This window comes from Cebus imitator, unplaced genomic scaffold (genome assembly GCF_001604975.1).
Source record: "Cebus imitator isolate Cc_AM_T3 unplaced genomic scaffold, Cebus_imitator-1.0 Scaffold294, whole genome shotgun sequence".
Lineage (NCBI taxonomy): Eukaryota > Metazoa > Chordata > Mammalia > Primates > Cebidae > Cebus > Cebus imitator.
The window spans coordinates 2,188,245-2,204,599 of record NW_016107609.1 but is presented as its reverse complement, the minus strand read 5'-3'; the positions used below and the strand labels follow the sequence as shown (position 1 = coordinate 2,204,599).

At 37.5% G+C, this 16,355-nt stretch overlaps 1 protein-coding gene across 1 annotated transcript in view; it reads right to left on the bottom strand.

Moving 5' to 3' along the window:
• Positions 1-16,355, bottom strand: part of DPY19L1 (dpy-19 like C-mannosyltransferase 1) — a 122,320-nt gene that overhangs the window by 98,731 nt on the left and 7,234 nt on the right. The window contains exons 2-3 of the mRNA XM_017502227.2: positions 3,017-3,041; positions 2,322-2,409 (exon numbers count right to left, since the gene is read on the bottom strand). Coding sequence (XP_017357716.1) covers positions 2,322-2,409; positions 3,017-3,041 — 113 coding nt within the window. The remainder of the gene's footprint in view (positions 1-2,321; positions 2,410-3,016; positions 3,042-16,355) is intronic.

Here is a 16,355-nt window from a genome sequence, read left to right as displayed (position 1 = left end):
CCAGCAACGACCAGATGCTGGAAGAGGCAAGGAAGGACTCTCCCCTCCAGCCTTCAGAGACAAGATGCCCTGCCAACACCTTAATGTCCCACTGCTGGTCTCTGAAACTGTGAGATAATAGATTTCTGTTGTTTTAAGCCACCTAGGTTGTTGTACTTCTTTATGACACCCCTAGGAAACTATACCTTCCTTCTTTTGTAGGTTTGATTTTGGAAACATAAATGTTTAATTATAAAAAAAATTTAAAAATCCCTAAATATCAAAATAAAAATGAAAGAAAGGAATGAACTATTTATCAACTTGGGAGAAGATTTCAAGTAACATAAGATACTGTAATTCTACTATATATCCCTAGTGGACTATATCCTAAGGTTAAAATGGAGCCAGGAATTGGGCAGGACTGGTTTCACAAGTTACAGGTCACAAAGACCCTGCTGATAATACAGGATGTGGTAAAGAAGCCAGTCAAAACCTGCCAAAATCACGATGGCAACTAAAGTGACCTCTGGTCATCCTTACTGCTCATTACATGCTAATTATAATACACTAGTATACTAAAGGAAACTCCCACCAGCAGCATGACACCAAGACAATGTCTGGAAGTTACCCTATATGGTCTGAAAGTGGGGGGAACCTTCAGTTCCAGGAATTCCCCTTCCTGTTCCCAGAAAACTCATGAATAATCCATATGATGAAGTTTAGCATATGATGAAGACATAACCTTAAAAACAGTCAACCAGCAGCCCTCACAGCTGCTCTGCTTGTGGAATAGCCACTCTTTCATCCCTTTACTTTCTTAATATAAACTTATTTTCACTTTATTGGCACATTCTTGAATTCCTTTCCGCCCAAAGCCAAGAACCCACAAGACCTCCTGGGCTGAGCCCCAATTCTGGGGGTTGCCCTGTGAAGAACTGAACTACCAGACAATCTTAAACTCTTTTCAGTAATCACATTTTTAATTATACCTTTGGTACTTTTACTCCTAACAAATCAATAATGTGAAACCAACATTCTCAAACTAAGAGACTAATATCGAATAAGTAAAACAAATTGAATCTTAAATTTCCATTTAAAATATTAATATGAATTCATGGTTTATTTTCTCTTTAAAAAAAATTTGTAGCCTAATTCTGTTCACCAAAAAGGCCAAGATACAATGACCAATCTAGTAGCAATGAGCATCTGCCACTGACAGGAATGGTGGCTCACTGGAAAACTGGCTGATGCCAGGTCTGAGAAGAAAATGTCTTATACTACCTGAAAGTAAGGAAGCCATGGATACTAGTGAGGTCATGTCAAGGGCAAACAGGGAGAGCTGCAAGGGCTTTACTAGCTAAAGACAAGAAGGTTTGCAAAATACATGAAAATCTATCATGTCATAATGATACTCCAAAAGAAGGTATTCCATTGATCACTATGAGAAGATGCTAGGGAAGCTACTCATTTTTCTGAAAATTGGTAAATAAAAAGAAAGAAAAAAGCATTTTCCTGTCTTTCCTCTATAAAGTATACCTCAAGAGAAACTAAAAGGTATTGTGTGAAACTTAATAGAATTACAGCTAATAAGTGCAGGAAAAAAATGATATAGTAGATATCACAGTTTGACAAGGATAACGAAATAACTAACCCAGGCTGATGGCTAGGCTATAGGAGGAATTAGCATCACAATACCTAAAGTCAGTGATCAATCTTAACATCACAGAAAGTGAGACACCAGATAGATGTGCCTCTTGGCCTGACACAATAAGAAGTACACAGCACCACCTAGCAAGTATTCCTGCCAGAAAAAAAGTCAATCTTCTGATCCATAAATGTTCAGGAAACTTGGGATACGGGAACATAATTTAAAAATGTGGATTGTTGTGGGTAATTCTATAGGACAAATAACCTGGATTTCTCAACAAACAAATGCAGGAAAACAAAACAAAAACAGGTAAAGGAATTCACAGATTAAACGCAATGTGTAGGCACTGTTTGGATCCTATTCAAACACATCAACTGTTTAAAAAAAAAAAAAAAAGTGCCAAACAGGATATTTAAATACTGATTTGTTTGATGATATTAAGGATGTTGCTAAATAAATGTTTTCTAGTATGTCTTGTGCCATGGTTTTGTGCCACAGTTAAAACAAAGTCCTGTCCTTGCAGACACTTATGAAAGTATGAAAGCATGAAATGATATAATGCCTGGGATTTCCTTTAACAAAAGATAGTGAGTGGGGGTGTAGATGAAGAAAAACTGGCTGTGGCTACCAGTTGTAGAAGCTGGAGCATCTACTCTTTCTAAAGTACTAAATGAAATACCAAACAAAAACTAACCATTTCAGTGCGAAAAGCCATCTCCCTTTCCAATGTTGAGAGGTGAGAAAAATGACGGTCATTTTCAAAGAGGTGTGTTATATGGCTCCTGGAAAACAAAAAAAGCAACAGTGTTAAAACTTACATTGTAAATTTTATTTTTTAAAGTAAGGCTAAAAGCAAAAATAAAAGTATCAATTAATTTGCAGATAATTTTGTAATAAAACAAATATGGATACAGTATCCATATTTGTTTTCCACTCAGTACATATCGCATTTATACTAAAAATTCCCTCTATAAAAAATCAAATTAGATTTTAAAATTAAAATGAACCAGAATATTTTAAGTGAAGTGCAATAAAAGTATAGATTAAACTGTAAATGTCATTGGGTTACCATTTTAGAAACGTCTAATGAAATTCATATTTCTCTCTATCTAAAAGATTAAAAAAATTAATCTTCCTCTCACCATGAACATATTAATGTTGAGTCTCAAATATAGCCTCTTTAATAATGAATCTCTTTTTTATTAAACAATTATATTATTCTGACCCTGATTTATCAATTAAACTAGTTTTTCAGACTATTGTGTTACATGTAATATATATTCACACTGACTATGCTGAAATTATTCCTTTAAATGTATGGAAAATAGCTTTTGTAAGTTATAAACTTCTGCATGAAATACCATAGGAGAAAAAAAAAAACAATCTTACCAGTGCAACACTGCTGCAAAAGCAGCTGTAAGAAAAAAGAAATTTAAATTAGAATTTTAGCATAAACATGTGCATACAGAAAAGCCCTTTCAAAGAAAAGCATGTCAAATATTGCAATGTATAAATGTTGGACTCTTAGAGACTGGGTAAAGAATACTGGCTCTTCAAAAAAAAAAACCCCAGGGCTATGTTTAAAATTGTGAATGACCGACTCATAAGGGAATTAAGCATACAGCCACAATTTTCATTCACTCAGTCATTCAACAAAATATATGAGGGCCTAATATCTGCTAATATACAGAAAACATGAGTTGGAAACTATCACTAATAAAACTGAGACAGAAACGGAATCAACAGGTAAGGATAACTTAGAATAAAGAAATATGGTGGCTTAGGCGTACAGGATTGGGGGTGAGAGAAAAAAGGGAACTATCACTTCTGATACACTGCTGCAATGCCTGAGATTTTATGACAAATCCCACTCGTGTTTTTAAACACATTTAAAATGAAGTGAGTAAAGGAGAAAAAAAAAAGGAGAAAAGAGTGAGAAACAAGCTAGTAATAAAATCAGTCTCTCATGAGAATCAATACCTTGCTATTTGTCCAAACAGAAAGAACATACTAAAGGGCCGGGGCTGGTGGCCGACGCCTGTAATCCCAGCACTTACGGAGTCCGAGGCGAGTGCATGACAAGGTCAGGAGTTCGAGATCAGCTTGGCCAATATGGGGAAACCCTATCTCTACTAAAAATACAAAAAATTATCTGGGCATGGTGGAGTGCACCAGTAGTCCCAGGTGCTAGGGAGGCTGAGGCAGGAGAATTGCTTGAACCTGGGAGACAGAGGTTGCAGTGAGCTGAGATCACACCACTGCACGCAAGCCTNCTCAAAAAAAAAAAAAAAAAAATACACACACACAAAAAGAAAGAACATACTAAGATGAACTCAGAAGAGACACCACTTGATTTTCTTATATCACAAGACACAGCCAATTGCAGGCTTCTGATTAAATAACTCTTAACTAAGGAATCAAACTATGAAAATACTCTTAGGAATGAAACCCAAGCCAGGCACAGTGGCACATGCCTGTAGTCTCCATTACTGGGGAAGCAGAGACAGCATCACCTCTTGAGCCCAGGAATTCAAGGTTGCAAGCAGTGTGCTATGACTGGGCCTGTTAACAGCCACTGCACTCTAGCCTGGGAAACACAGTGAGACCCTGTCTCAAGAAAGAGTAAGAGAAAGAGAGAAAGTAAGAAAGAGAGAGAGAGAAAAGAGAAAAGAAAGACAGAGGAGGAGAAAGGAGAAGGAAAGAAGAAAGAGGAAGAGGAAAGAAGAAAAAAGAAGAGAGGAGGAAGGAAGAAGAATAAGGAGGAAGAGAAGGAAAGAAAGAAATGAAAACCAAAAAGATTAGATCTTATTGTCTTATTTTTAATGCCATATTTATATTTTCAATTTAAAAATCCATTTTGCCTTGGAAATATGAATGGTTACTTCTAGATTATTGAAGTTACAAATATCTAACATATTTCAGTTGACTTTTATTAGTAAGATATATTGATGTTTTGAAATTTTAAATTTTTTTCTTGTTAACAAATCTACCATTTGCTTCCTTTTAATTTCTGTCTTTAAAAATGTTATCTGCTAGGCTCATGACTATAATCTCAGATACTTGGCTGGAGGAAGTAGGAAGATCACTTGAGGACAGGAGTTTGAATCTAGGCTGGGTAACACAGCAAGATCTGGTCTTTACAAAGCACATGCCTATAGTCCCAGCTACTCAGGAAGGCTAAGATGGGAGGATCGCTTGAGCTCAAGAGGCTGATGTTGCAGCATGCTATGATCATGCCACTGTGTTCTCTAGCCTGAATGACACAACAAGATCCTGTCTCTAAAGAAAAAAAAATTCATCCCAACATAATAAAATTTGGTCTTTATTTTCACAATGATTCAACTAACATTTTTTGAATAAGTCACTTTTCTCCCATTGAATGTAAATGCAACCTTTATTAAGACTTGCCACACTTTTACTCTGGTAACCCCTTTGAGGTTATAACTGGATTTTCACTTATAAAATTAATTTGAGAAGAATTTACATGTTTACAACATAGAGTCTTCATATCCATAAATGTGGTGTGTACGTATATATACATACGTTGTATATATAAGTATGTGTATGGGTTTTCAATAGTCCTTGAGAAAAATTCTACAGGTACTGTTAACATATGCATTTCTTATGAAGTTTCCCCTGGGAGTTTAATATTTTTTCCTTCTAATATTCATATAATGTTTTTTATTATACATTATTGGATATTGTTACAGTGTTTATTTTTGAAGAGTATTTATTTTGCAATGCATTTATTTTGGTTTATTTACAAAACTGTTAATTCATATAGATTTTTAACTTATCTTCAATTCTCCATTTTATTGTATTTTATTTTATTTTTGAGATGGAGTCTTGCTCTGTCACCCAGGCTGGAGTGCAGTGGCGTGACTTTGGCTCACTGCAACCTCCACCTCCCAGGTTCAAGCATTTCTCCTGTCTCAACCTCCTAAGTAGCTGGGATTACAGGAGCATGCCACTGCCTTCATGCCTGGCTAATTTTTGTATTTTTAGTAGAGACAGGGTTTCGATATGTTGGCCAGGCTGGTCTCGAACTTCTGACCTCAGGTGATCCGCCCACCTTGGCCTACCAAAGTGCTGGGATCACAGGCGTGAGCCACCACACCCAGCCCTAATTCTCCATTTTAAACAATATTATTCACATATAATAATTATGTTCCCATTTTATAATTTTACTATTAGTTTATTCTTCCTATTTGACAAAAATAATAAACTTTTAGAATATTATTAAACAATTCTGGTAAATGGGGGCATTCTTGCCATTGGTGGTATAGTGGTGAGCATAGCTGCCTTCCAAAAGGAGCATTCTTGACTTCTGCCGACTTTAACAGAAATGCACTTCACATTATGCCATTAAGTTGGCCTTTGATCTTCACAATTCTGGAGTGCTAACTAGGATTTGTCAAGGTCATCATCCCTTTATGTCCTTAAAATACCATGCTTTCTCAAAATAAGGATGGGAGGTGCAAGAGGCCTCTGGTGCCTTGCTTTAATTGGCTTCCTCCAGCATTAGACAATAGACAAGGACAATACTTGGAGTACCTGGCACTCTTTCAGTCTCCAGGGTCCATTCATAATCTGTCCAATGTTTTGAATTCCTTTGTTCATTTCAATTAGTAATAATAATGATGAGAACAAAGAAGCTAACACTTGAATGCTTATTACATACCCAACATTTTATAAGTACTTTACTTGTACTAGCCAAATAAATCCTCACAACTACCCTATGTCATATGTACAAATATTTCCACAGTACACAGACTAGAAGTTGAGGCACAGAGTAGCTGAGTAACTTGCATAAGAATTCACACCAAGTAAACCCAGAAAGGGAGGCTGGACTCAGGTATTCTGACCTGCATTGCATGGCTGCTGTAGAAAGAGGATGGAATAGATGAAATAAAAGCCTACGCCTACTTACCCTAAAGTATTCCTACTTCCCCCCACCTTATTTTTGTAATCTTAAATATAAAAGGAAAAAAAAATGCCATCATTCATCTGCTGATACAGGAAGTATATTTTATAGAGACTACTAATTTTACATAAAATTTGGAGATATATTTTATTTAAAAATTGAAATATATTATACATATGTATGTCATTTGAACATGAAAGTCCCAGTAAAGCAAATACTGACTTGTGACTACGTAAGAATAAAAATGAAAAATGACAAAAACTTCTGAAGCCCCTAAAGAGCTTTTTTTGCCTTCTTGCCCACAGAAAAAAGAATATTTTAAATGATTTTCTCTAGGTTTATTCCAGTGATTATCGACCTTTTTAAGAGTGTAATAAAACTGATAATCCATTTTTTTTCCGCTTAAACACAGGTGCTGTTTTTTGGCATTCCAAGAAACTGAGATAAAGATAGCATTTTAAAAAATCAGAACATAAACTATATTTTTAAAAAAATCCAAACCTATTCTGTAAGAAAAAGGTGTTCAAGGAAAGAAGGTTTGCTACGTAATCTAATTCAAAAAATCTCAATCCTATGGTTGAGACTTTTGTAAGGTTCATAATTTTGCTGGAAGCACAAAAATTCCCTACAATCTAAAGCTAAATTAGACACTACAGGATGCTGCATTAACTCTTTCCGATTAAAGAAAATTTACACCAGACTATATGTCACATTATATCAATTTTCAGTCTTATGGGATCTGAGAGGACTCTACTGATAATTATTCACCTCCTGTTATTAGAATCTTGTTTAAACAAAACAGATTATAACTCCCTGAGGGTGGAAACAATGTTTTACCAAACTTTACTCCAGTACTTATTAGCACAAAGCCAAGCACTCTCAAATGTTTGCTGAATTAATGCATAAAGCTTGATATAATTAAGAGGGGGAATGAAATAAAACCATGTCTTAATAATCAATCTCAATTGAATATATTTTGATAGAAAGATATATACATACACACGTGTGTCATCCTTTTTCACAAATCGAGCCCCCATTTACTTCATGTAGATTAGACACCTGGTCCACAGGCAGCCAGCTCCCTGCCCTCTTCCAGTGGGGCATGGATCCCTGACACCTTGGTGCAGGAGGCGGTGCGGGCACTCCCCTCGGAGAAGTTTCCCGGCCCCCAGCCCCAGCTCCAGCTGGCCTGCTCCCAGTCGACGTCTCTTTCCTGCCCCAGCTCTCTGGAAGCCACCGTTCTTTCCAGCAATTCCTGTGTCCGGGGCAAGTGGGGAGGGGAGTTCTCCTGCCCCAGTCCCCCATGTCTGGCCCACAGAGAGTACATCCTCCCTCTCCCAATTACCCCAAACCCGGGCCATTCTTAGACTCTGACCTGAAGGTCACCGGGAAGGAATGCTGGGATCTGCAATTTTACAATTCCCCAGTTGAGTCTAAGGCAAGCTAAAGTTTGAGATTCACTGTCCTTTCTCTTTCTCCTCCCCAAGATATGAGAGCGCCACAAGGTCAGGGTGGGCTTCTCCGTGTGCCGCTCAATAACCTGCAGGCTGCTCTCCCACAAGTGCAGCCAGCAAGATGTGTTCCTGACCACAAATCAACATTCTCATCCATAACTTAAAGTACTTTTTTTTCCTTTTACACGTGTACTTTGTAATTAGTACTTGACTTAAAATTCACAAAGCATCTTCAAAAACTCAATTTTCACAATGACCTTGTGAGCATTTATGAGCAGTTTACAAATTAAAGGGTGGGCATCCAAGAAGCTATTCCCCCCAAGGCACATAACTGGTAAGTGGCAAAAGCTGGCTGAACCCAGGTGTCCTAATTCCCAGTCTGAGCTCCTTCCACTGTAAAGAGCTGCCTCCTTCCCCACGCTGGGCATTTAATGACTTTGTCTTTAACAATATTTATATGAAGAAATGTATTCTAAGTCCAAAATGATATGCATTATCATTATGAATAAATGAAAACTTAAAAATTCAGCCTATTCCTAAATTAAGGTTCATCTGTACTTAAAGCTAAAGACTTTTGGCATCACTAACCCTCAAGTGACAAAATTACATAAAAAGAAGTTAAGGACACTCCTTAATCTATCTGGATAAAGTTTTCAAATCAACCTTGGCAAGTTCTATTTCTAATCCCTTCCTAACATTACTAGCCATTCATTTTGAGTTTTAAGGTTTCTTTCTAGAAGCTGAAGTCATCAGTATTGGTTTCCCTGCCTTCAAATACAATCCATCCTAGGGGCTGAAGGAAATTTCAAAACATACAGATCTGAGCATCACATCCCCTTGCCAGAAAAGCCCCATGACTTCCTATTGCACACAACATGTAGCCCACACTGGCCTATTTCCAGTCAATCCCACCAAACACCCTTCGTTCTAGATGGACTGGGCAGCAATCCCCTAAAACCCCAAGTGCCTTAATAATTCTGTGCCTTTGTTCCTGCCTTAAAAATCTGTAATTTGTCCTTTGAAATCAAAAGAACTCAAATGTGGTATTTTGTACTGCTTGTCCAGCTACCCTAGCTATAATAACACTACTATAGCACCTAAATATCTAGTTACACACATACCAGTTTCCTCTGCTAGAACACCACAGCCTCAAGGCTGAGCCTGTGTGTAATTCATCTTTACACTACCTACTATCATGCCTGGCACTTCGCTGAGTTAAACGGTTAAATTGCTATTACCTATGACCATATAAGAGAAATTATAGAATACACTCAATTAAATGCGAACCTTACCACATAAAGGTATTTTCTCAACAATCCAAATTATCTGAAACATTCCCATTACATCAAAGTAAATATATATTTTTATATACACAATTATAGTACCTGGAATCAAAGCCCAGTTTCTGTATAGTGAACAAAGGAAAAGACATTCTTTAGGATCCATCTTGAGAAAGAGGAAACAGTCACAAATCCCATAAGCTCAGCTTCTTCCTCCACCTAGTGCCTAGATTTTTGTGTCGATTGCTCTGTGTAGCTTTAAAGCCAACAAGTATCTAAATACCTATTAGATGCACAACACATTTTCCCAGGAACCAAGAAGAACATTAAAGAAACATCAGGCAGTATCTTTGCCCTTAAAGATAAAATCTTTGAGAGATAAGATTTAGGTACATCAAGTAATGAGAGGACACATTAAGCACTCAAGCAGATGACACAAAGTCTAAGAACTGTAAGAAACCTGAGAAGACAGATCAGTAATGACCTTCTTAGGGCATAGTTATTAAGATGGGTAAGAAAATGGAGGGGGTCAGGGGGTAGGGGCCTCAAGACATGGATATAACTTAGGTGTAGATTTACAGCAAACAGCCAGAAAAGACAAATACAATACAGCCAGATACTGGACTTGGATAAAAGAATTCCCACCATTAATACTGATGATATAGAATGTGAATAATAATGATGACAATAATGTGCTAGTATTTACTGAGGGCCCACCCATTATACACACAGCATGTCAGGCTCTCAGCACTCCATGAACGGCAGGAGCCAGACTTTTCCAGCTAGTCAGCCTCAAGTGCCAACAGTAAGAGCCAGAGTCCCTGGGGCCAGAAACCTCTTGGCTCTGAAGATATCATCTATTTACCCAACTGTGTCACACAAATATTACCATTTTTTTGGCATGCCACGATGTGGAAGGTTGAGAACTGACCTTGGTCAACAGAGAAACCAAGCAAGTTTCAGAGACAACATCCTAACACAGCAATAGAAAGCCATAATGGCCCAAACCTTGGAATTATATTAGAATCATCAGCGGCACTATAGATAGAGATGTTTGCGTATAAATCCAGAGCCCCTAAATCTGAACTCCAGGAATTTTTTTTTAATATTCACAAGTGATTCTGACATACAGTCAGGGTTGATTATCATTGGTACAGAGAATGACTGGGATAAAATCTAGGTAGTTCTTCACAAAATGTAATGTGAGAATCAGCTTCTTGCTACTCCCAGTGTCCTGGAGACAGTAGTAATTATATCACCTGGGAGTAGCTGGAAATGCAGAGCCTCAGGAGTCTTAGGTCCCATTCCAGACCTCCTGACTCCCACCTCCATTTTAACAAGATGCCTGAGGTGATTCACAGACACTTTAAAGAGCAGTGTATCAACACTGACAGCACACTGGAATCACCTGAGAGCTTTCCACATTTATAGGTCTGGCATGGGGGGATGAGGGTGATTGTGCAACCAGGGTTAAGAACACTGACCTAGGAGAAGCTTGTTAAACCTGCATTTCTGGGCCCCCACTCTCAGAGATCCTGATTCAGTAGATCTTACTTGGGGCTTGGACATCTACATTTTTAACAAATCCTTGGGTGACTTTCTTTTGTTTTTGTTTTTGTTTTTTCTTTTCAACTTTCTATATATTTTTTTAAATTTACTTTTGGTGCATACTATATCTGGCATTTCTCCCCTTGTTATCCCTCCCCACCCCCCGATGTCTCTCCCCTACCCCCCTAACTGTCCCCTCTGTGGTGATGCTCCTCTCCCTGAGTACACGTGTTCTCATTGTTCAACACCCACCTATCAGTGACAACATACGGTGCTTGGCTTTCTGTTCTTGGGTCAGTTTGCTGAGAATGACTTTCTAGAGTCCAAACTCTGAGAAGCAGTGTCATTATGTCAGAAGGTCCAATAAAAAGAATACAGTAACAATCCAGTAGTAAGATGACCTGGAGACTAATGGTGAAATGGGCTTTATAAGGAAAAAGGAAATATTTTAATTAATTCAAAAGATACTCTGAGGGAGAAGTTGGCAAAACTTGATAGCTGAAAATAATGATTAAGAAAGGGAAAGAATTCAAATTCCCTTGCTGCCCTGGTAAGAAAGTCACTCTTAAGAAGAATTATTCGTTAGGTTTTAGATGATTTTTCAAGTTATTCAGCTTGTCAGAGTCTCATTTTCACCAAATATAAAAGTGAGAGGTTGGCCAGGTGTGGTGGCTTACACCTGTAATCCCAGCACTTTGGGAGACTGAGGCGCATGGATATCTGAGGTCAGGGGTTTGAAACCAACCTGTCCAACATGATGAAACCTCGTCTCTACTAAAAATACAAAAAATTACCCAGACGTGGTGGCAGGCGCCTGCGCAGCTACTTAGGAGGCTCAGGCAGGAGAATCCCTTGAACACAGGAGGCAGAGGTTGCAGTGAGCTGAGATTGTGCCACTGAACTCCAGCCTGGGCAACAAAAGCAAAAGTCCATTTCAAAAAAAAGGGAAAAAAAAGTGAGGGGTATCTCTTTGTCTCCATCCCTAGCACTGAATGACCTTGAGTAACTATCTACAGCTATTATCACTAACATGCTGGACTTTGTACTCGCCAAGGTGATTGCACAGCTGTTTTCTGTTTTCATTTTGATTTTCCTGCTCCCAAACTAGAGAGCCTTCGTAGGTTTGGCACTTTTGTTTTCTATTTTGAATAGGAAAAGAAATCTATTTTGAATAGGAAAAGAAGAAATGCGCTCTATTAATAGATACTGAGTTTCAAAGTGAGAAGCAGGATTGATTTTAAAATTCAGTCATGATCTGAAGAAACTACTGTTCCTAGTAAGATCTAGAATTCAGAGTGGTCTATGTGATGATGGTTTTAAGGACAACTTTAGTTAATCAGAATCTCCTCCACATATTTGGCATTAAGCAAAACTGTGCTTTCCAACGGTTAAGAAAAAATTAGAAAACTTAATTATAATGAAAATGTCTAACATCTGTTTGTCAGTTGCAATTTAGAGAGCCCTTTCACATATTAAGCATAAATGATCCAGGGGTGTCTTTCAGGCAGATATGGCTCTTATTTTCCCATGAAGCTCAGGGGCACATAACTGGGATGCAGCAAGGCCTGGAGGAGAGCTGGGTATCTCTGATTCCAAGCTTAGGCTTGGAAATGTTAAGTATATTCAACACAGGGCATGCACTAGCACACAGGAGGAAATGCCTTAGAAATCACAAAAAAATCAAGGACAAAATGGTTTATTTTAAAGTGAATAGAGTATATGAAAACAGCAGAGCATGGAAGTATATATCACCACCCCAAAGCAGAATATAACTGGGCTTCTAAACAGAGAAATACACAAAGTAAAAGTTCACATATTTTCAATATACATGTACAGATATTAAAATAGCCAATACTTAATACAACTACTCCACATAAGTGTTTCAAAGGCAATAAATTCTAACTTCCCTTAAAAGTCTTATCCTGATATAATGTGAAAACAAATGTTACCAGAAAGAGGTCCTGATCCAGACTTCAAGGCAGGGTTCTTAGATCTTGCTCAAGAAATAATTCGGGGCAAGTCCATAAAGTGAAAACAAGTTCATTCAGTAAAGGAATAAAGAAATAAAGAATGGCTACTCCATAGGCAGAATAGCAGTTTGGGCTGCTGGACTAAAAATATTTATAGTTATTTCTTAATTATACGCTAAACAAGGCACGGATTATTCATGAGTTTTCTGGAAAAGGGGTGGACAATTTTTAGAACTGAGGGTTCCTCTCCTTTTTAGATCATATAGTCGAACTTCCTGATATTGCCATGGCATTTACAAACTCTCATGACACTGGTGGGAGTATCTTTTAGCACACTAATGTATCATGGTTAGCGTATAATGAACAGTGAGGATGCTTTTGTTGCCATCTTGGTTTCAGTGGGTTTTGATCAGCTTCTTTAACATATGCTGTTTTATCAGCAGGGTCTTTGCGACCTGTACCTTGTGCTGATCTCCCATTTTATCCTGTTGACTTAGAATGCCTAACCTCCATGTAATGCAGCGTGGTACGTCTCAACCTTATTTTACCCAGCCTCCATTCAAAATGGAGTTACTCTGATTCAAATGACACTGACACAAACATTTCTAAATCAAACCGTAATCCACATTAATAATTTTCATAAAGTCATTTTCTCCTTATTGAAAAAAATGCATTTTATTAAGAACAAATAGCTATGTAAGATACAACCACAATAATATGATCTGCTTCTGAGCATGCATAGAGAAGCTGCAAAACTTTAGTAAACTGAATGGAAACTCTGCATCTCTCCACTAGAGTAAAAAGAAAACCACACACACATACAATACACATTCAGGCACATCATATTCAGCAAGAGATTTAACAAGTTCATTAACCGGTAACTCATTCCAATGGTAATACATGCATTCCCCTCAAACAGCAAACTTCCCTTGGGTTTGCAATTTGTCAAAAACTGTGACAGTTTTTACTATTTTACTATGTTTTTATATTATTGCCAAACCCACCAACACAATAAAAAAAAATCAGATTTAATATTTTTCAGAAATAATTATGTAAAAAAAGCAAAAAAACAAAAAACAGAGACTGACAGGCTGACCATGAAGATTAAAAGAGTTTCCCCAAATAAGCAGAGGCCAGTAAAGCAGTGCTCTTGCTAAAATAGCTACAGGGTCTTGGCACACATGAGGTCAACTTCTCACTAATGTGCCTTTCACAGATGCCTTAGACTTTAGATCTGAAACCTACAATCTCGCACAGATGTAATTAACAAAGCCAGGGGACCTTAACTTCATTTCAATCCCAAACATCACCTGCTGAACTCAGTAATGATACTGGGGCATTCACCTGGCCCTACTTTAGTTTTTTCACCAGGAAAATTCTAGGAGGTAAACTTTAAGTTCTACATTTTTATAACATTCCTATGGGTGTGAAAGATGAAAAAAGAGTGAGAAATAAGGTCTCATTTTCAAACAACAACAACAACTTTTTAAACTTAGTGGAAAACAGTTATATAAGAACCTTATGGTAATATGAAAACCCGCGGAAATAGATTCTGCTGTTGACAACTACAGCACTGAAAAGTTATATTACAAAAAGTAGTAATTACTATCAGGAAATAGGAAAATGCAAGGCAGAATAGTAGCACTTTAGGCAAATTTTAGTATTAAAAATATGAATAAAGCCTTACTCTTCTCAATTGCAACAATCTCCCCAAACTAAGAATTTGTCTAGAGAGCAAGTTTTCTAAAGTGACTTATAAACTGTGTTTATAATTAGTGCTACTGCAAACAAGTAGATAAAATCACAAGCATTCTTGATCAGTACAATAAACCACACTAGAACTTCTGTAAGCAGTCTTGGTGACAGCTACACTATTATGTTAACAATTGCTACAATAAAGTTAAAATTACAAAATGCCATCCAAACATTCATTATGTGGTAGTGACCGTGCAAAAAAACACACCTGACAATCAGCCACAAATATGGAGAAAGATGCCAGACAAACATGAACAGCTATTTATTTAAGAGCCCTCAGGAAAAAAAAAATAGAATGCTGAGTAAACAGAAAGCAGCATTAAAGCACAAAAACATGCTACAATAGTTGTAGATTTATGTATTCTGAAAATAAATTATTCTGCTTTTTAAATCTATTTCTATTCAATGATTCTTAATTGAATTATGAAAGGTCCTCCATGGGGAACTGATCTTCCCTATGAAATGAAACTGCCCTTTATGAGATTAAACAACATCTGGACCTAGGTATAGATGCAATATTTACTAGCTTTGATGACTGGTAACCATTAGAACTAAATGGTTATAATAGTAACTAAATAACTAATATAATAATAGTAACTAAATAAAACTAGCCTCTTCCCCTGGAAGAGTAATGCCCCAATGGTTTGGCTAATGTATGAGCTGATGGCAAAAGAACTAGCAAAACAGGAATGTTTTATTTCATATGTTTATTCATAAACATATGAATAATAAAGCCTAAAGCTACCGCATTTGGCAGTGGCTCACGCCTGTAATCCCAGCACTTTAGGAGGCCGAAGGGGGTATACTATGAGGTCAGGAGTTCAAGACCAGCCTGGCCAACAGGGAGAAACCCCATCTCTACTAAAAATACAAAATTAGCCAGGGGTGGTGGCACATGCCTGTAACCCCAGCTACTCGGGAGGCTGAGGCAGGAGAATCACTGGAATCCAGGCGGCAGAGGTTGCAGTGAGCCAAGATGGTGCCATTGCACTCCAGCCTGGGCAAGAAGAACAAAATTCCATCTTAGAGAAAAAAAAGAAAAAGCTATCCTATTTGGAACTACATACACGGGTTTATAGTCTCTATGACAATGTAGATTTAGTCCTCCATATCTGTCAGTTTCACAACTGTGGATTCAACCAACCTCAGACTGAAAATAGTAGGGGGAAAAAATCCATCTGTACTGAACACATACAGATTTTTTTTCTTCTCATTATTCCCTAAACAATATAGTATAACAAATATATACATAATGTTTACATTGTATTAGGTATTCTAAGTAATCTAGAAATGATTTAAAGTATCCAGGAGTATATGTGCAGCTTATATGCAAATACTATGCCATTTTATACTAGGGACTTAAGCATCTGCAGATTTTCACATTGGAGGGAGGTCCTCGAACCAATCCCTTAGGGAAACTAAGGGACAACTCTACCTCATTAGCATGAACTTTAAGAAACATTAATATACCTAATACACTCATTAAGAGAAATTAGTACCTAATAGGGTACATATTTACAATGCATAATCACTGTTCAAATATTAGCAACATCCAAATATATAATTTGAATGCATATAATTAAAATTTTATGTAATCCCAGCACTGTGGGAGGCCAAGGCGAGTGAATCACGAGGTCAAGTGATCGAGACCATCCTAGTCAACATGGTGAAACCCCGTTTCTACTAAAAATACAAAAAATTAGCTCGGCATGGTGGCGCGTGCCTGTAATCCCAGCGATTCAGGAGGCTGGGGCAGGAGAATTGCCTGAACCCTGGAGGCGGAGGTTGCGGTGAGCC